Genomic DNA, 12419 nt, shown 5'->3' with positions numbered 1-12419 from the left:
GGGGCTCCAGTTTAAGAGACTGATTGATTGGAAGCCAGAAGGGCAGCTTGTAGCCTGCAGTACCTAAATGAGGGCACTGATTTTTAACTTGAGTGATACCAGACAGTAACTGCTTGTTACTCTCTGGCCTGAACTTTTACATTTTGCTAAATGTGATAACTCTAGCAAATCGCATCATGCAGCCTGACATAAACAAATGTTCTATATTTTCCCATGCATTCCCCTACAAAGCAATTTCAGCCCCACTAAATTAGATTGGCAACCAAACAATCACCTTACGCTGCAGAGCTTGTAAGCTATCTGCCCTTTGATCTGCAGGGCTGGCTCTTCTGTGCAAGCCTGAATTGGCCCATTAGGCTTTGCAGTGCTAAAGATTTGTGTAACTGAACAGGCTGAAAATTAAAAGTTTCCCAGGAACTCTCTGAGGAAATAACAGAAATACATTACTGTTTCATGTTCTGCTAAATTATTTCAAATGCAAAATTGTTTAAGGTATTATTCCATTCTGTGATCACAGATTAAATTATATATGACCGCAGATTTTACTGTCCTACCAAACTTTGTATTTCTAACATATTTTTTGTTTTGCAGTAATCCTCTTTCATTTCACTTGTGTATCTTAACTGTAAGAGTTCTTAAATTATGCAGTTATTGCTGCTTTATTTATTACATACTTGGCATGCAAAAATAACCTACTTCATTTCTGTCATCAGCAGAGTTGAATGTCTAGTTAATTTAATCCATTTTCTTTGATTTTTGCTTTCTAAATAAAAACAACATCCATTATGGCAACGTATTGACCATGCGAGCGGGTGGTAGGAAAATATTTGTGCTGTGTGATTTTTTGGTTAAATAAAAGGGAGATGGCAGCAGCCTTAATTTAAAATGTGACCAAAAGTAAGCATGAAAAAGGGGAAAATACAGTTTTTGTGATGATCTCTGAGCTTTACCAACCAGTTCTGAGAGGACTGGTGGGGTGATGTTCAGGAGACCCTTACCCCATTTTGATTAACCCCATTTTGTCTTTTTCCTTCCTCATCCTTAGCTTTATGTATGATTTTCAAGTAAACCTATGACGAGGTGATGCACTGAAAAGATAAGAAAATTATCCACAGCCAAAAATCCAGCACTTCTTATCACAGTAGGCAGCAAAACACTTCAGAGCAGCACTGGGCCTTAGATGAGCAGTTACAAAGCATCTTTTGTGCAAATACCAGAACAGCAGGCTCGTAGGTAGTAAAATCTCAAAATCTGTCTTGATGGCGCTTGTGTGGATTGACCACAGAACAAACCTAGCTTGGAACTACTAGCATCTTGGCATTGGTTCTGAAGATTAACCTTCTAATTCAGACAAATCACATTGTAGGAGCATCTTAAACAAGTTTTCAATAAGGCAAATTAAAGTGCTGAATGGTATTCAAATGGAGCAGAACTTTCTATCCCAATCTAAATGAAGTATTTCTCTTCTATACCAGTCTTTAAATCTGCAGCCCCAGCTACTGGTGATATTTTTCAGAAAATTATAATATGACTCTCTGCATCTTTCCTTTCATTTGCAATGCACAGTAGTCACAGCTATGAACAGAGCATAGATTCATAAACTCCACATTAGTAACAGTGGAAAAATAGACTGACAATGGTCAGAAAAGGCCTCTCCACATGTCCACACATAGCAGACTGTATAGGGTTTGCATGGCCATGTTTTGGTGGTGTGGGGACCTACAGGGGTGGCTTCTGGGAGAAGCTGCCAGAAGCTTCCTCTGTGTCCAGCAGAGGCAATCCCAGGTGGCTCCAGGATGGACGTGCCACCAGCCAAGCAGAAATGGTGGGAACTCCCCTGGGATAACAGATTTAAGAAGAAGAAATAAAAAGAGTTATTGTGAGATGTAATTGTGGCCAGTGAATACTAGAGTGAGAATATACAAGAGGAACAACTATTCAGACCCCAAGGTCAGTGCAGAAGGAGGGGCAGGAGCTGCTGCAGGTACCAGAGCTGAGGTTCCCCTGCAGCCCTGGTGTAGCCCATGGAGAGGCAGCTGTGCCCCTGCAGCCCAGGGAGGATCACAGGGGTGCAGAGATCCACCTGCAGCCCATGGAGGAGCCCGTGCTGGAGCAGGTGGATGTCTGAGAGGAGGCTGTGAACCCATGGGAGGCCTGTGCTGCAGCGGGGTCCTGGCAGGGGCCTGCAGACCCATGGAGAGAGCAGCCCACTCTGGAGCAGGTTTCCTGGTAGGACTTGTCACCCTGTGGAGGACCCATGTGGGGGCAGGCTGTGCCTGGAGGACTGCACCCTGTGGAAGAGTGACCCACACTGGAGCAGTTTATGCAGAACAGTTGCCCATGGGATGGAGACACATTGGAGAAGCTTATGGAGAACTGTCACCCATGACAGGGACCCCATCCTAAAGCAGGAGAAGGATTTCTCTCCCTGAGCAGTGGGAGGAACAAGGTGTGATGAACTGAACATACTCCCCTTTCGCCATCTTCCTGCACTGCTGTGTCCTTTCCATTACTGTGACTTAAGTTGCTGGGACTAAAGCTGTGTCTTTCTGTTTTATGGAGTGCCAATCACAGATTTTAACACAGACTTTAAAAGAACCATGTAATCTGAAAATAGCCCTGGTTGTGTGACTTTCTGCATGTGTTGATGGGTGATGAAGTCCTGCAAAAGAATACTAGAATCTGACTCTGGTTGAGAAAGTGTGGAAATAGTATTAGTGTGATAGTCACTTAACTGCATTTATTTTGTAAGCCTTCTTATGTTTGTATATTAACCCTCTGAATATAAATTTTTAGAGAGCTACAAGCAATAGTTCCTGAGAGTTGCTCCAGAGAATGTCAAAATCATGAGCCTTGTGCTTATTTTATTCCCTTCTTTCCCTTCAAACTGAGGGTGCCAGGGTGTGCAGGTTGGTGGCTCCTATAGGAGCTCAGTATCCAAATGCCCAAGGTCCTTCTCACATGTGGTCCCTTTTGGTAGCCCCTTGCAGAGGTCAGCATGTCATTTTCAGAAAATATGTTTCCTGGCAGCGTGCTTCTTTATGCACAAAACAAGAAAGGGACACGCTGTCAATTCTCGTGTGTTCTGTCTTCAGGCAAAGCTGCGTGCCCACTCCCAAGCAGGAGGAGAAAAAGTGTAATGTTATTTAGCTGCATGATTGAGGGGATTGTTTTGCAGTTCTACAATAGAATTTAAACCTCTTCCATTGTGGCCTCAAAGAAGTAGATGTTGCTGTGCAAGAATGGTGATTCCATGAACAAATGGTAGTACCTTCACTGACTTTATTATTTATACTATTCAAACTATATGTTCCTCTTGAATAAATATAAACTCTTTATTGGCTACCCATTTTAGCCTTGGACCTGAAGCATATTTGGATCCATATTACTTTATTGTGCTATTTTTTTCATAAGGAAGTAACGACGTTCATGACTAATTGCCAGTTAATTCTGCTTGAAGTGTGTCAGCTGTGCTGAGAGACCTTGGCCATCCTGAAGACTGCAACCACTGCCAGTGGCTCTGCTGCTTAGGAGTGCAGTGAGTGTACTGCCAGGGTGCATAACCAAATGAAACAAGTTTTTGCTTGACCTGAGCTTTTTATGAGATTTCTCCTCAGGGTTATATTTTTTAACTGTTACTAAATGCATTATCTTAAATCTTCAGGCATATGTCAGGCAGAAACAATGTTTTATTGGTATTTCTTTAAGGTATCCTTCCTTTGGATTTAGTCTAAATTACTGTAAGTCTTTAAAGTCAGAAACTCCTTATGAGTGGCAGAGTTCCAGGTAATTAATTAGGAATAAAAACTTAAGAATGCGCTTGATGGCAGAGAGAACAAGAAGTCCTAAACCTATCTCTAACTCTTGTTTTTACATGTTTGGGCTTATTGTTTATTATGTTTTTTGAATCCTCTTTCTTAGTTAAAATATTTAAGTTGTTCAGCAGTGACCTCAGAAAATCTGGATGTACAGTGTAATTAGTAGTGGCACTATATGAATAGAAGAATTTATGTAAATTTAGATATATAGCCTTCTCTCCAAGCTAAAACCACAGCAACATTTTAATTTTACCTGAAAGTACATATTCTTTTCCAGTAAAATTTTTAAACCTTAAAACAGAGGTATAATAATTACTTCTTAATGCTGTATACTAATAAAACCTAAATAAGAGCTTTTGTTGAACAACACAGTCACAGAGTAAACAGATCCTGTTTTTTACGCCAAGAATAGGAAATATCTGTGCTTTGAATAAGGATTTCCATTCATGTGGCCTTACCACCTTTTCTCCTCAGTGATGTTAGAATTTGTGTTCTACTTTTAAAAAAATACCCAAAACCAGTTAGGCCCAAATGCCAACAATACAGCTTCAATCAATCAATCAATGAAATGACATTATTATTTCAAATTAAAATTATGTCTGGTATTTGAATCTCACATTTGGGGAAAAAAGAAACCCAAAAAACCAACCCTCCGCACATATTAAGTACGAATCACACAAATTTCAATGCCTTAAATTGCATGGAAGTTTCAGCCTGGAAAATTTCCATACTCCAAGGAAACCTTACCTAATCACATTATAAGATTAGGGCTGGGCATAGTTTCTGTTGCCTGGGCCTTTTTCTTGTCTACATCTCTTTTTTTTTTTTTTTGTTTAAATACAAAAATCAAGAGCTGTTACTAGATGCTCATATTTTTCTCCAGCTGGAAGGTATGAAAAATGTTTATGTGTTTGAGAATAATTTGGGTTAAGATTTTTATCTTTGAAGGACAATTCAAGTGAAGCAGTAATGCTCCCTGTTGTACTTCCAGTGTAATCATCCCTGATGACCATGAGGGAACCAGAAGCAGTGGCTTTGCTCTGCTTCCTGCAATTAACTCATCAAAATATACACCTTTCTAAGTGGCACAGTATAAACTCAGAAGCACTTGGAATAGAGAGTGATTTAAAGGGGTTTGTTAGAGGTGATGACTGAGTTTGGGGTCTGGACAGTGAGGAAAACAGCAATGAGCACTAAGCTGTGTATGTGCGAATGGTCTCAGGAAAGATCACAGCAGCTACTCCACTCTAGACTGCAGCCAGCTGAGCAGTGGAAGTGTCTCTTCCAGCTCTAACTATTCTGTGGCATTAATTTAATGCTTTCTGACAGATGGGGTAGGGTGGAGGCATGGGGAGGGTGGTCCCTGCCTGACCCTGGAATGCCTTAACCCTGGGCTGAAAGTCTGCAGCACATTCGTGTCCCCGACGTGACACTGGCGCAGGCAGCTCTTCCAGTAACATGAGATAGCTGCTCGCTTGTTAGGCTTAAATCCTGGTCCACCCTGGAGTCATGGACTTCAGCATCTACCCCAGCTTAGAGGCGTGTTCCCAGCTCTTGTCTTAGCTCAGCACACCTCTGGGTTCTGTGCAAGAGGCAGTGCTAGGCAGCAAATGTCTGGTGGTTTTCTTTCAGAATATTTACAGGAAAATAAAGCTATATTACTGAGAGGTTTTTCTGGAATTCACAGGTTGTCGTTTTTTTTTTCTGAAAAAGACCCAACTTTATAAAGCCAAATATTTTAAGTATTTGCTTTTCTGAAGAAAAATCTAAAGCCCTAAAAGTGATCTTTTAGATAAATATTTGATAATTTCAGTTAAAAATTGAATTTTTAAAAATCCCAGAAAAAATCTTGATGAATTCTAATGAGACAAAATCATGTCACCCTATGAAAAAGTTTTCTAAGATAATTTTTTAATATATGTGCTTGGTACACATTTTCAAAAGAAGTACAAAGACCAAAGTAATCGGTAAGATTATAATAGTTCTTCCTGATGAGGAATACAGAAAGCAGAGATCCTATAACTTGGTCTTCTGTGAAATTTTCAAGTGAAATCAGCCAGTACTCAGTTTTACAGCCATCACTTTTTGTCTGAGTTAATCAGAGACATGGCCATTCCATATAAATGAATTAACCAGCCACAGACTAGAAACTCACCTAGATGTAGCACTGCTACTGTAAAAATCAAATTTTTACTCTCCATTTTGAGACTAAAGAGTTACCTTTTCTTCCCTGTGTCACCACTGTCTACCTGCATCAGGTGTTGTGTAAGGCTGTGGCCTCATTCAGAATCATTTACATGGCAATATACCATACCATCATGTCTTTAAAAGATAAGATTCATTTGGAACTACATCTTTGAGCCAGAAAAAAAAGAAAATCATGATTTTCTTTGACATTTTAGTGTAGAAACATTTCTGCAAACAGATCAGAAACCTGTTGTTATTTCCATATATAAAAATAAAGTCAGGTTTTTGTCTTCTGATGTTTGGTGAGCCATATTTTCTAAATAGGGACACTGTGGTGAGATTATGGATGTATGTGAATAACTTGCATCATTTGCACAAGCAGGCATAAAGAGTTTGCATCAAAGAAATCAGAGCAGATAAAAATAGAAAAACAGGAATGAGCAAGAAAGACTTCCAGGTGTCTGGAGATGTTATCAACTTGTAGGACAGCTAACTTCTTGTAACACTTGAGCTGTTTGATTTTCCTCCTATTTAATACATCACACATTAGTATCTTGATCCTGCTTATCATCAGCTTGAGATGCAGGGCACTGTTATGTTAAAATTTTGGCCTCTTGTATAAGGGGAAAAAAACCCCAAAACACATGACAATGTTCAGATTGTGCAATAGATAGAGTTATAATAGGAAACAGAGAAGAGAGGAAGAAAAATTCAGGATGAGTAAGCTGGCCCTGGCAGATATAAACATTTTCTTTGTTCATGTGATGTCAGCCTGTTGACTAAAAGAGGCCTTCTGTTAAAATGAGAGGTGAACAGTACACGTGTCACCTGGTTTAACATTATAATGACTAGAAAATTTTTTTATATTTTTTGAAAGTCAGCATTTTCACAAGTCCTAAGAGATTCAGAATCATGAGGAGAGCTCCATAAAACCTCTCAGCCTGCCTGATGAGTACCAACCAAGCACCAGGACCGTAACCCACACTGTTGGTTGCAGAAGGCCATGCCTTCACTTACAGTTGAACGTGATATATTTTAAATGTCTCCTTCCTTGGGAGCCCTGGTTTGAAGTGCTGGGGGGCGTTATAGTACATTTATTATTTTTTCCTCTGTTAGTGGGAGTCAGGTTCATGTGTGCTCAGTTTGAAAGGCTTTTGGCCAAGCTTTCAAGAAGGGTGGAGAGGGAGAAGCATAAAGCAAATGATCATCATTAATAAACCATGATCTTCTTTCTGCAGGTTTTATGAAAACCAGGAGAGGTTGTGCCTTGTTGCATGCCCTTATGTTTTGCAATCCCAAACACTTTGGGCATTTGGACGTGGGGTGGATGTAGGGCTTTTGTTCTCCATGCCTCTGGCAGTTAGGAAATGTCAAGCAGAAAATGCGCTTTGCCTGCAGGGGAAGAAGTCACTGAGGTGCCTGGTGGGGCAGTATCTCTGCAGGCTTACTCACAACTCGGCAAAGAGATGAACCCTGACAGCTTGGTCTTTCTTGCATGTCAGCAACAGTGAAAATTCCACAGATGAACCTCAAAGAATGAGGTAAAATGGGGAAGATAGGTAGTTATATGCATATTCCTTTTTAGTCTCCTTTCAGTTTCTTTCTTTACTTCTTTGGCTAACAAGAAGTTGGTAGGAAGTGGTGAGAACAGAAGAAGGAAATACATTTCAAAGTCACAGGTTTCTTCATGATTAATGAAAATAAAGATGGATTCCCATTTTCACTACAACCCCAATTGTAGTTGGTAGTAGTGGGTCATTTATTGCTTATCTTATTGCTTGGCTCAAAGTGTCATTTTAGCATCCCCATATAGTACAAGACCAGAGCAAACAAGGCTGTGTATAAATAACAATCCAAATAAAAATTAGCTGTTCACTTAAATCTTCAGATTTTAATGACTATTATGTACCATGCCTGCTTTTATCACTTTTTTTTTTTCTGGTGTGTGTGTGTGTGTCTATTTCACTCCTTTGCCCTAGTGTGCCACTCCGAATTATTTTCTTTCCGTGAATATCCTAAAAGTTGCACAAATTAACAAAATGGTCATGGTGACTCTTCAGGGCTGGCCGCCTGTCACTCTGAGTGGAGACCAGGAAAAGTAGAGCTCCGAAAATTATGTTATCATTCATTAAGGCTACAAGTACTCTGGTAAACAGGCCACCCTGATCTAGGTACTTAATTATGGATACCTGTTTCAACAACAAATTTTACACCTAAGACTACTTATATGCACTTCTAAATGCATTAGCAATTTCCTGAATTTGACCCCTTATTTGAAAAACTCAGTTGATGTTCATCATTACTTGTACGGCTGTCCAGAAAACAAGATATTGTTTATTTGAGAAAAAAAATGAGGTTTGGGAATTTCTTTTTGGCTTGGAGCAAAGTAATCTGTACAGATGTTCTTTGTGGAAAGTCAGAGAGGAAGTATGAGGCAGCCTAAATAACCAACCTATTCTATAAGCTAAAATGACCAATAGCTGAGTAAATAGGGCAGTACTCCTCTGGGTTGTAGAATGGCACATTTAAGCCCCTGCTCCAGTTTAACATTACCATAGAGTATGGGATTGTATATTTTAATTTTCTTTTCTGCTGAAGTTATTCTAGTAAGTAAATACAGTTAGTTAGTCTTCAGATCAGAGAAGTGTCTAAGGGCTCTGCTCCTCTTCCGGTTCTTATTTCATTTAGAAATAATGCTGTGAGCCTTAGGGAGATAGCCATTAAAATATTTCCATACCTTTTGGAACAACGTAGGATTAATGAGATTTTCCTAAGATTTTATTTAAATACAATTTTGATCATTCTAATATTTTCATTCTTTCTTATTTATATGCTGTTTAAAAGGGGAAAGAAAAATATCTCTTTAACTAAGTTGTAGTAAAAACATGTGAAAGCATAACTTCATTGCTGCTCTTCATTATTTATTTCTGCATCTGAAGAGTGTAAGTTTTCCTACAAGATGAATTAGAAAGATGTGTAAGGATTTGTTCTGGTTTTTGTTTTTCTTTTCTTCACTTATGAAAGCCAAGCAAAACTGCTTTTTGAAGTGCTGTAATTGTTTAGGTAACTGACACTAAAAACCAATGACAGGATGTGAGTTTCTAATTTTGGTGATGTCCCATGGTTTTGAGGGGAAGCTGGTTTTGAAGTAGCGATTGTAAGCACAGCAGGTGCTAGCAGCAGGCAGAACTATCACATGTTGGGACAAAAGTCCTCTTTTTTCTTGGTAGATATAGGGATAATATTCTCATAACCATTTCCTTGACTAACATATACAGTATGCAGAGCTTCAAAATTCTTGAGATACATTCTGGTATTTAATGTATAAGCTGTCATAGTATGACCATGTTTGGGCTCTGCAGTACTTGGATAAATATGCAGGTGTATGATGGAGCAGAGGGAAGAAGGAACACCAAGCTGAAATGGATTTCTGAATCTTTGTCATTCAGTCTGATATACTGGGGAATACGTTCTTATTTCATGGGAAAACTGACTCATCTTCTTCGAAAACACCTTTTACTTCCCTCGTGCAGTATTTCACAATGATGGTAATGCTAACTGAGACAGGGATTACTGAGGACAGTACAGATGATCCCTTATGGAGTATTTCAGTCTTGCTTCCAGAATAGAACTTTGGTCCATCTGAATCAATTGTCATCCTTCCACTGACTTCTAAGTGCAGTGAAGTGGGATGTGCTCTTCTTGGCTGGACATGCAGGTACTCAGCAGCATCTGAGCTCCCCAAGAGGCCAATTTCAATGCACTTTGCAGATTCACATCAGCAAGGGTGGCCTTGATGCACACAGGCTCTGGCTGCTTCCTCCTGCCCTTCCTCTTTTGTAATTGATCTAGCAGTTTGAACAATATGCAGAGAAAGAAACTGTGTTGACAATATTTTAATAATGTAATAAACTGCTCCTGCTTACACTGTTCTTGTCCTCCAGAATGAATGTGCTTGTAAAATGAAATGGATGGAAATTGAAGATGCATTCTTTCCTGCTTAAAGTCGCCTTCTCTTTCCTAATACTGAAAGGCAGTACTGAATGATACCCTGCACCTTAAGAGTTGCATTGTCAAAACTTTTCTTTTCTTGTGAAAATATTAATCTTTATCTTATTGAACTTGAAGGCAAAAATGATAGAATGGGATTAAATCTTTGAAAGCAAAAGCAAGGGAAAAACTTGTTTCATTTTAATGCTGTCTTCTATATGCTGATATTTTGTGGAATATGATCATTCTGAAATGCAAAATAATTCTTTTCAGAAGTATTCATATTTGCCCCAGGGACATCATCTCTGACAGAGATGTGTTCACCCATCCAGAGGGTGAACACTTACAAGGAAATTAAATAATTTTAGCCTACACAGAAATTCTGTGGTCTAATTAAACCGAGGGCACCGGAGCACCACTGAGGGCCCTCCAGCTCATCACTGCCATAAACAGGCTGGAACACCCAGCCTCTCGAGAATGATTTCATGTTAATAAAGTCTTTACAACTAAGCAGATTAAAAAAAAATCTAATTTCTTGTAGATGTCAAAAAAATTTCAAATTCCGTTTTGAGCTGCTGAGGAATGTGGGGTGTACCTCTAGGCTCACCCTAGGTGTACAGAATCTATGAGCAGCTGTAATTTGAAATAGTAGAAAAGAGGCAGAAACAGGAATGAAAACCTCTGAGTAGTTTATATCCCCGCTTCTGTTGGAATGTGGCTAAACAAGATTGGGCATGGAGAAAGAAAAGTGCCAGTGCAAGACTAGGTTGGGAGAAAACAAGCAAGATTGTAACAGAGGTTTTGTCTGGATGCAGGTTTTTTTTTTCATGCTCCTCCATGGATGCACTTGGGCAAAATAAAAATTTTGGATACTTCATTCCTTGAGTTTGCAGAGTGCTGAGGTTGCATCTCAAGCTAAGTACAATCTAACATTGAGTGTCTTCTTTTAAAAGTACCATAGAATTTTTAGTCCTGTCTTCATACCTGCATTGAAATAGCCACATTGAGATTTTTTTTTCTTTTCATTTTACCATTGATAGGTTGAGCCATTGATCCAGAAGGGCCACGAGAACCTGGTGCACCATATCCTGCTCTACCAGTGCAGCAGCAATCTGAATGACAGTGTTCTGGACTATGGGCATGAGTGCTACCACCCCAACATGCCAGACTCTTTTCTCACATGTGAGACGGTCATTTTTGCTTGGGCCATTGGAGGAGAGGTAGGATGAATGTCTGCCTAGCATGGTTCATCAGTGGGGCTTTGTGAAGGAGTGTATCATCATGAAATTTCTTCCTAGTGTATTAATGATTACTTAATCTGTCTGTTTTTAAGGGTACGGGATCACATAGATGCCACACCAGTAAGTCCTCAACCTCCTCTTGGCCTTTCAAGTATGTAATGGAGGGGTCATCCTGAGTGACAACCCAAAAGTAATGAAAACACTAGAGAGGGAGTTGATGCCTTAGGGGAGAAAGATAGCTTTGGAGCATGGAAATCTGTCACTGCGTCAGCTTGTCCCATCTGATGTGGAAATACAGTGCCTCCAGCGCTGACCAGTGTCTGCTACCTATCGATAGTGTCAGAAAGAAAAGCAGTGTTTGTATGTGACTTCATAAAAAACACAGAGGCGCAACTCTCCAAATGAAGTTGTACATAAATTTAATTAACTTTGTGCCTCACCAGGACCTGGTTTCACTGTTGCTCCATTCAGGCATATTCTGAAGTCTCCTCCCTGTCCAAAGAAACATAATTTCAGTGTAGGAGAAATTCTGTGTCAGTGCAGAGGCAGCATAAGGACCACTTTGCTTATGGCAGTGGGGCATATCTACGGAAAATGCAGGCTGTGATGCCATGCTGACTCCAGGCTGTGTTTGCAGCTTATTTTATGTTAATTTAGACTTCAGTTAATGCTTTCAGCTGACATAACACAGCACGACTGCCAAAGGAACCCCAGCTCTTTATGCCCTTGATTCACTGTGTGCCCACCCAAATGATGGTTTGGGCACAGAGAGGGACTGGGGTGATGATAATTTCTGGAACCTTTGTCTGCCAGCCTGCAGTCCAAAACCATCTGCAAATGCTGCAGTGTGAGGAAGCAAGAGTTGTTACATGGACCCATCAAAAGAAGTTTAATCCTCTATGAGCATTATCCCTGGTGTATGCTTTGTGCATTTTTGCCATCAGCCATGCTCTGACCTAGTATTTGTACTTTCAACTATCTTAATCTAAGTGAAATTAAAAATTCATATAAATAAGTTATTATTTGACAAGCTCTATGGAGGCTTTTGCAAGGATGATCCTGTTGTTAAAGGTCTGTAGAAAGGAATCTGACAGATCTGGGTTACATTCAGGTTTGCCCAAGTACCCATTTCACTAACTTTAGCTTACCCTTATGTAGAATGAAGGTGATAATAATTTTTACT

General features: G+C 39.7%; 1 protein-coding gene across 1 annotated transcript in view; it reads left to right on the top strand.

The window, feature by feature from the left end:
• The window catches only part of MOXD1 (monooxygenase DBH like 1), a 50185-nt gene that overhangs the window by 21810 nt on the left and 15956 nt on the right, over positions 1-12419 (top strand). The window contains exon 5 of the mRNA XM_063390027.1: positions 11036-11215. Within this exon, the coding sequence (XP_063246097.1) occupies positions 11036-11215 (180 nt within the window). The remainder of the gene's footprint in view (positions 1-11035; positions 11216-12419) is intronic.

This window comes from Prinia subflava, chromosome 2, assembly GCF_021018805.1.
Source record: "Prinia subflava isolate CZ2003 ecotype Zambia chromosome 2, Cam_Psub_1.2, whole genome shotgun sequence".
Lineage (NCBI taxonomy): Eukaryota > Metazoa > Chordata > Aves > Passeriformes > Cisticolidae > Prinia > Prinia subflava.
The sequence above is the reverse complement of the archived record's forward strand: the minus strand, read 5'-3'. Positions and strand labels throughout refer to the sequence as shown.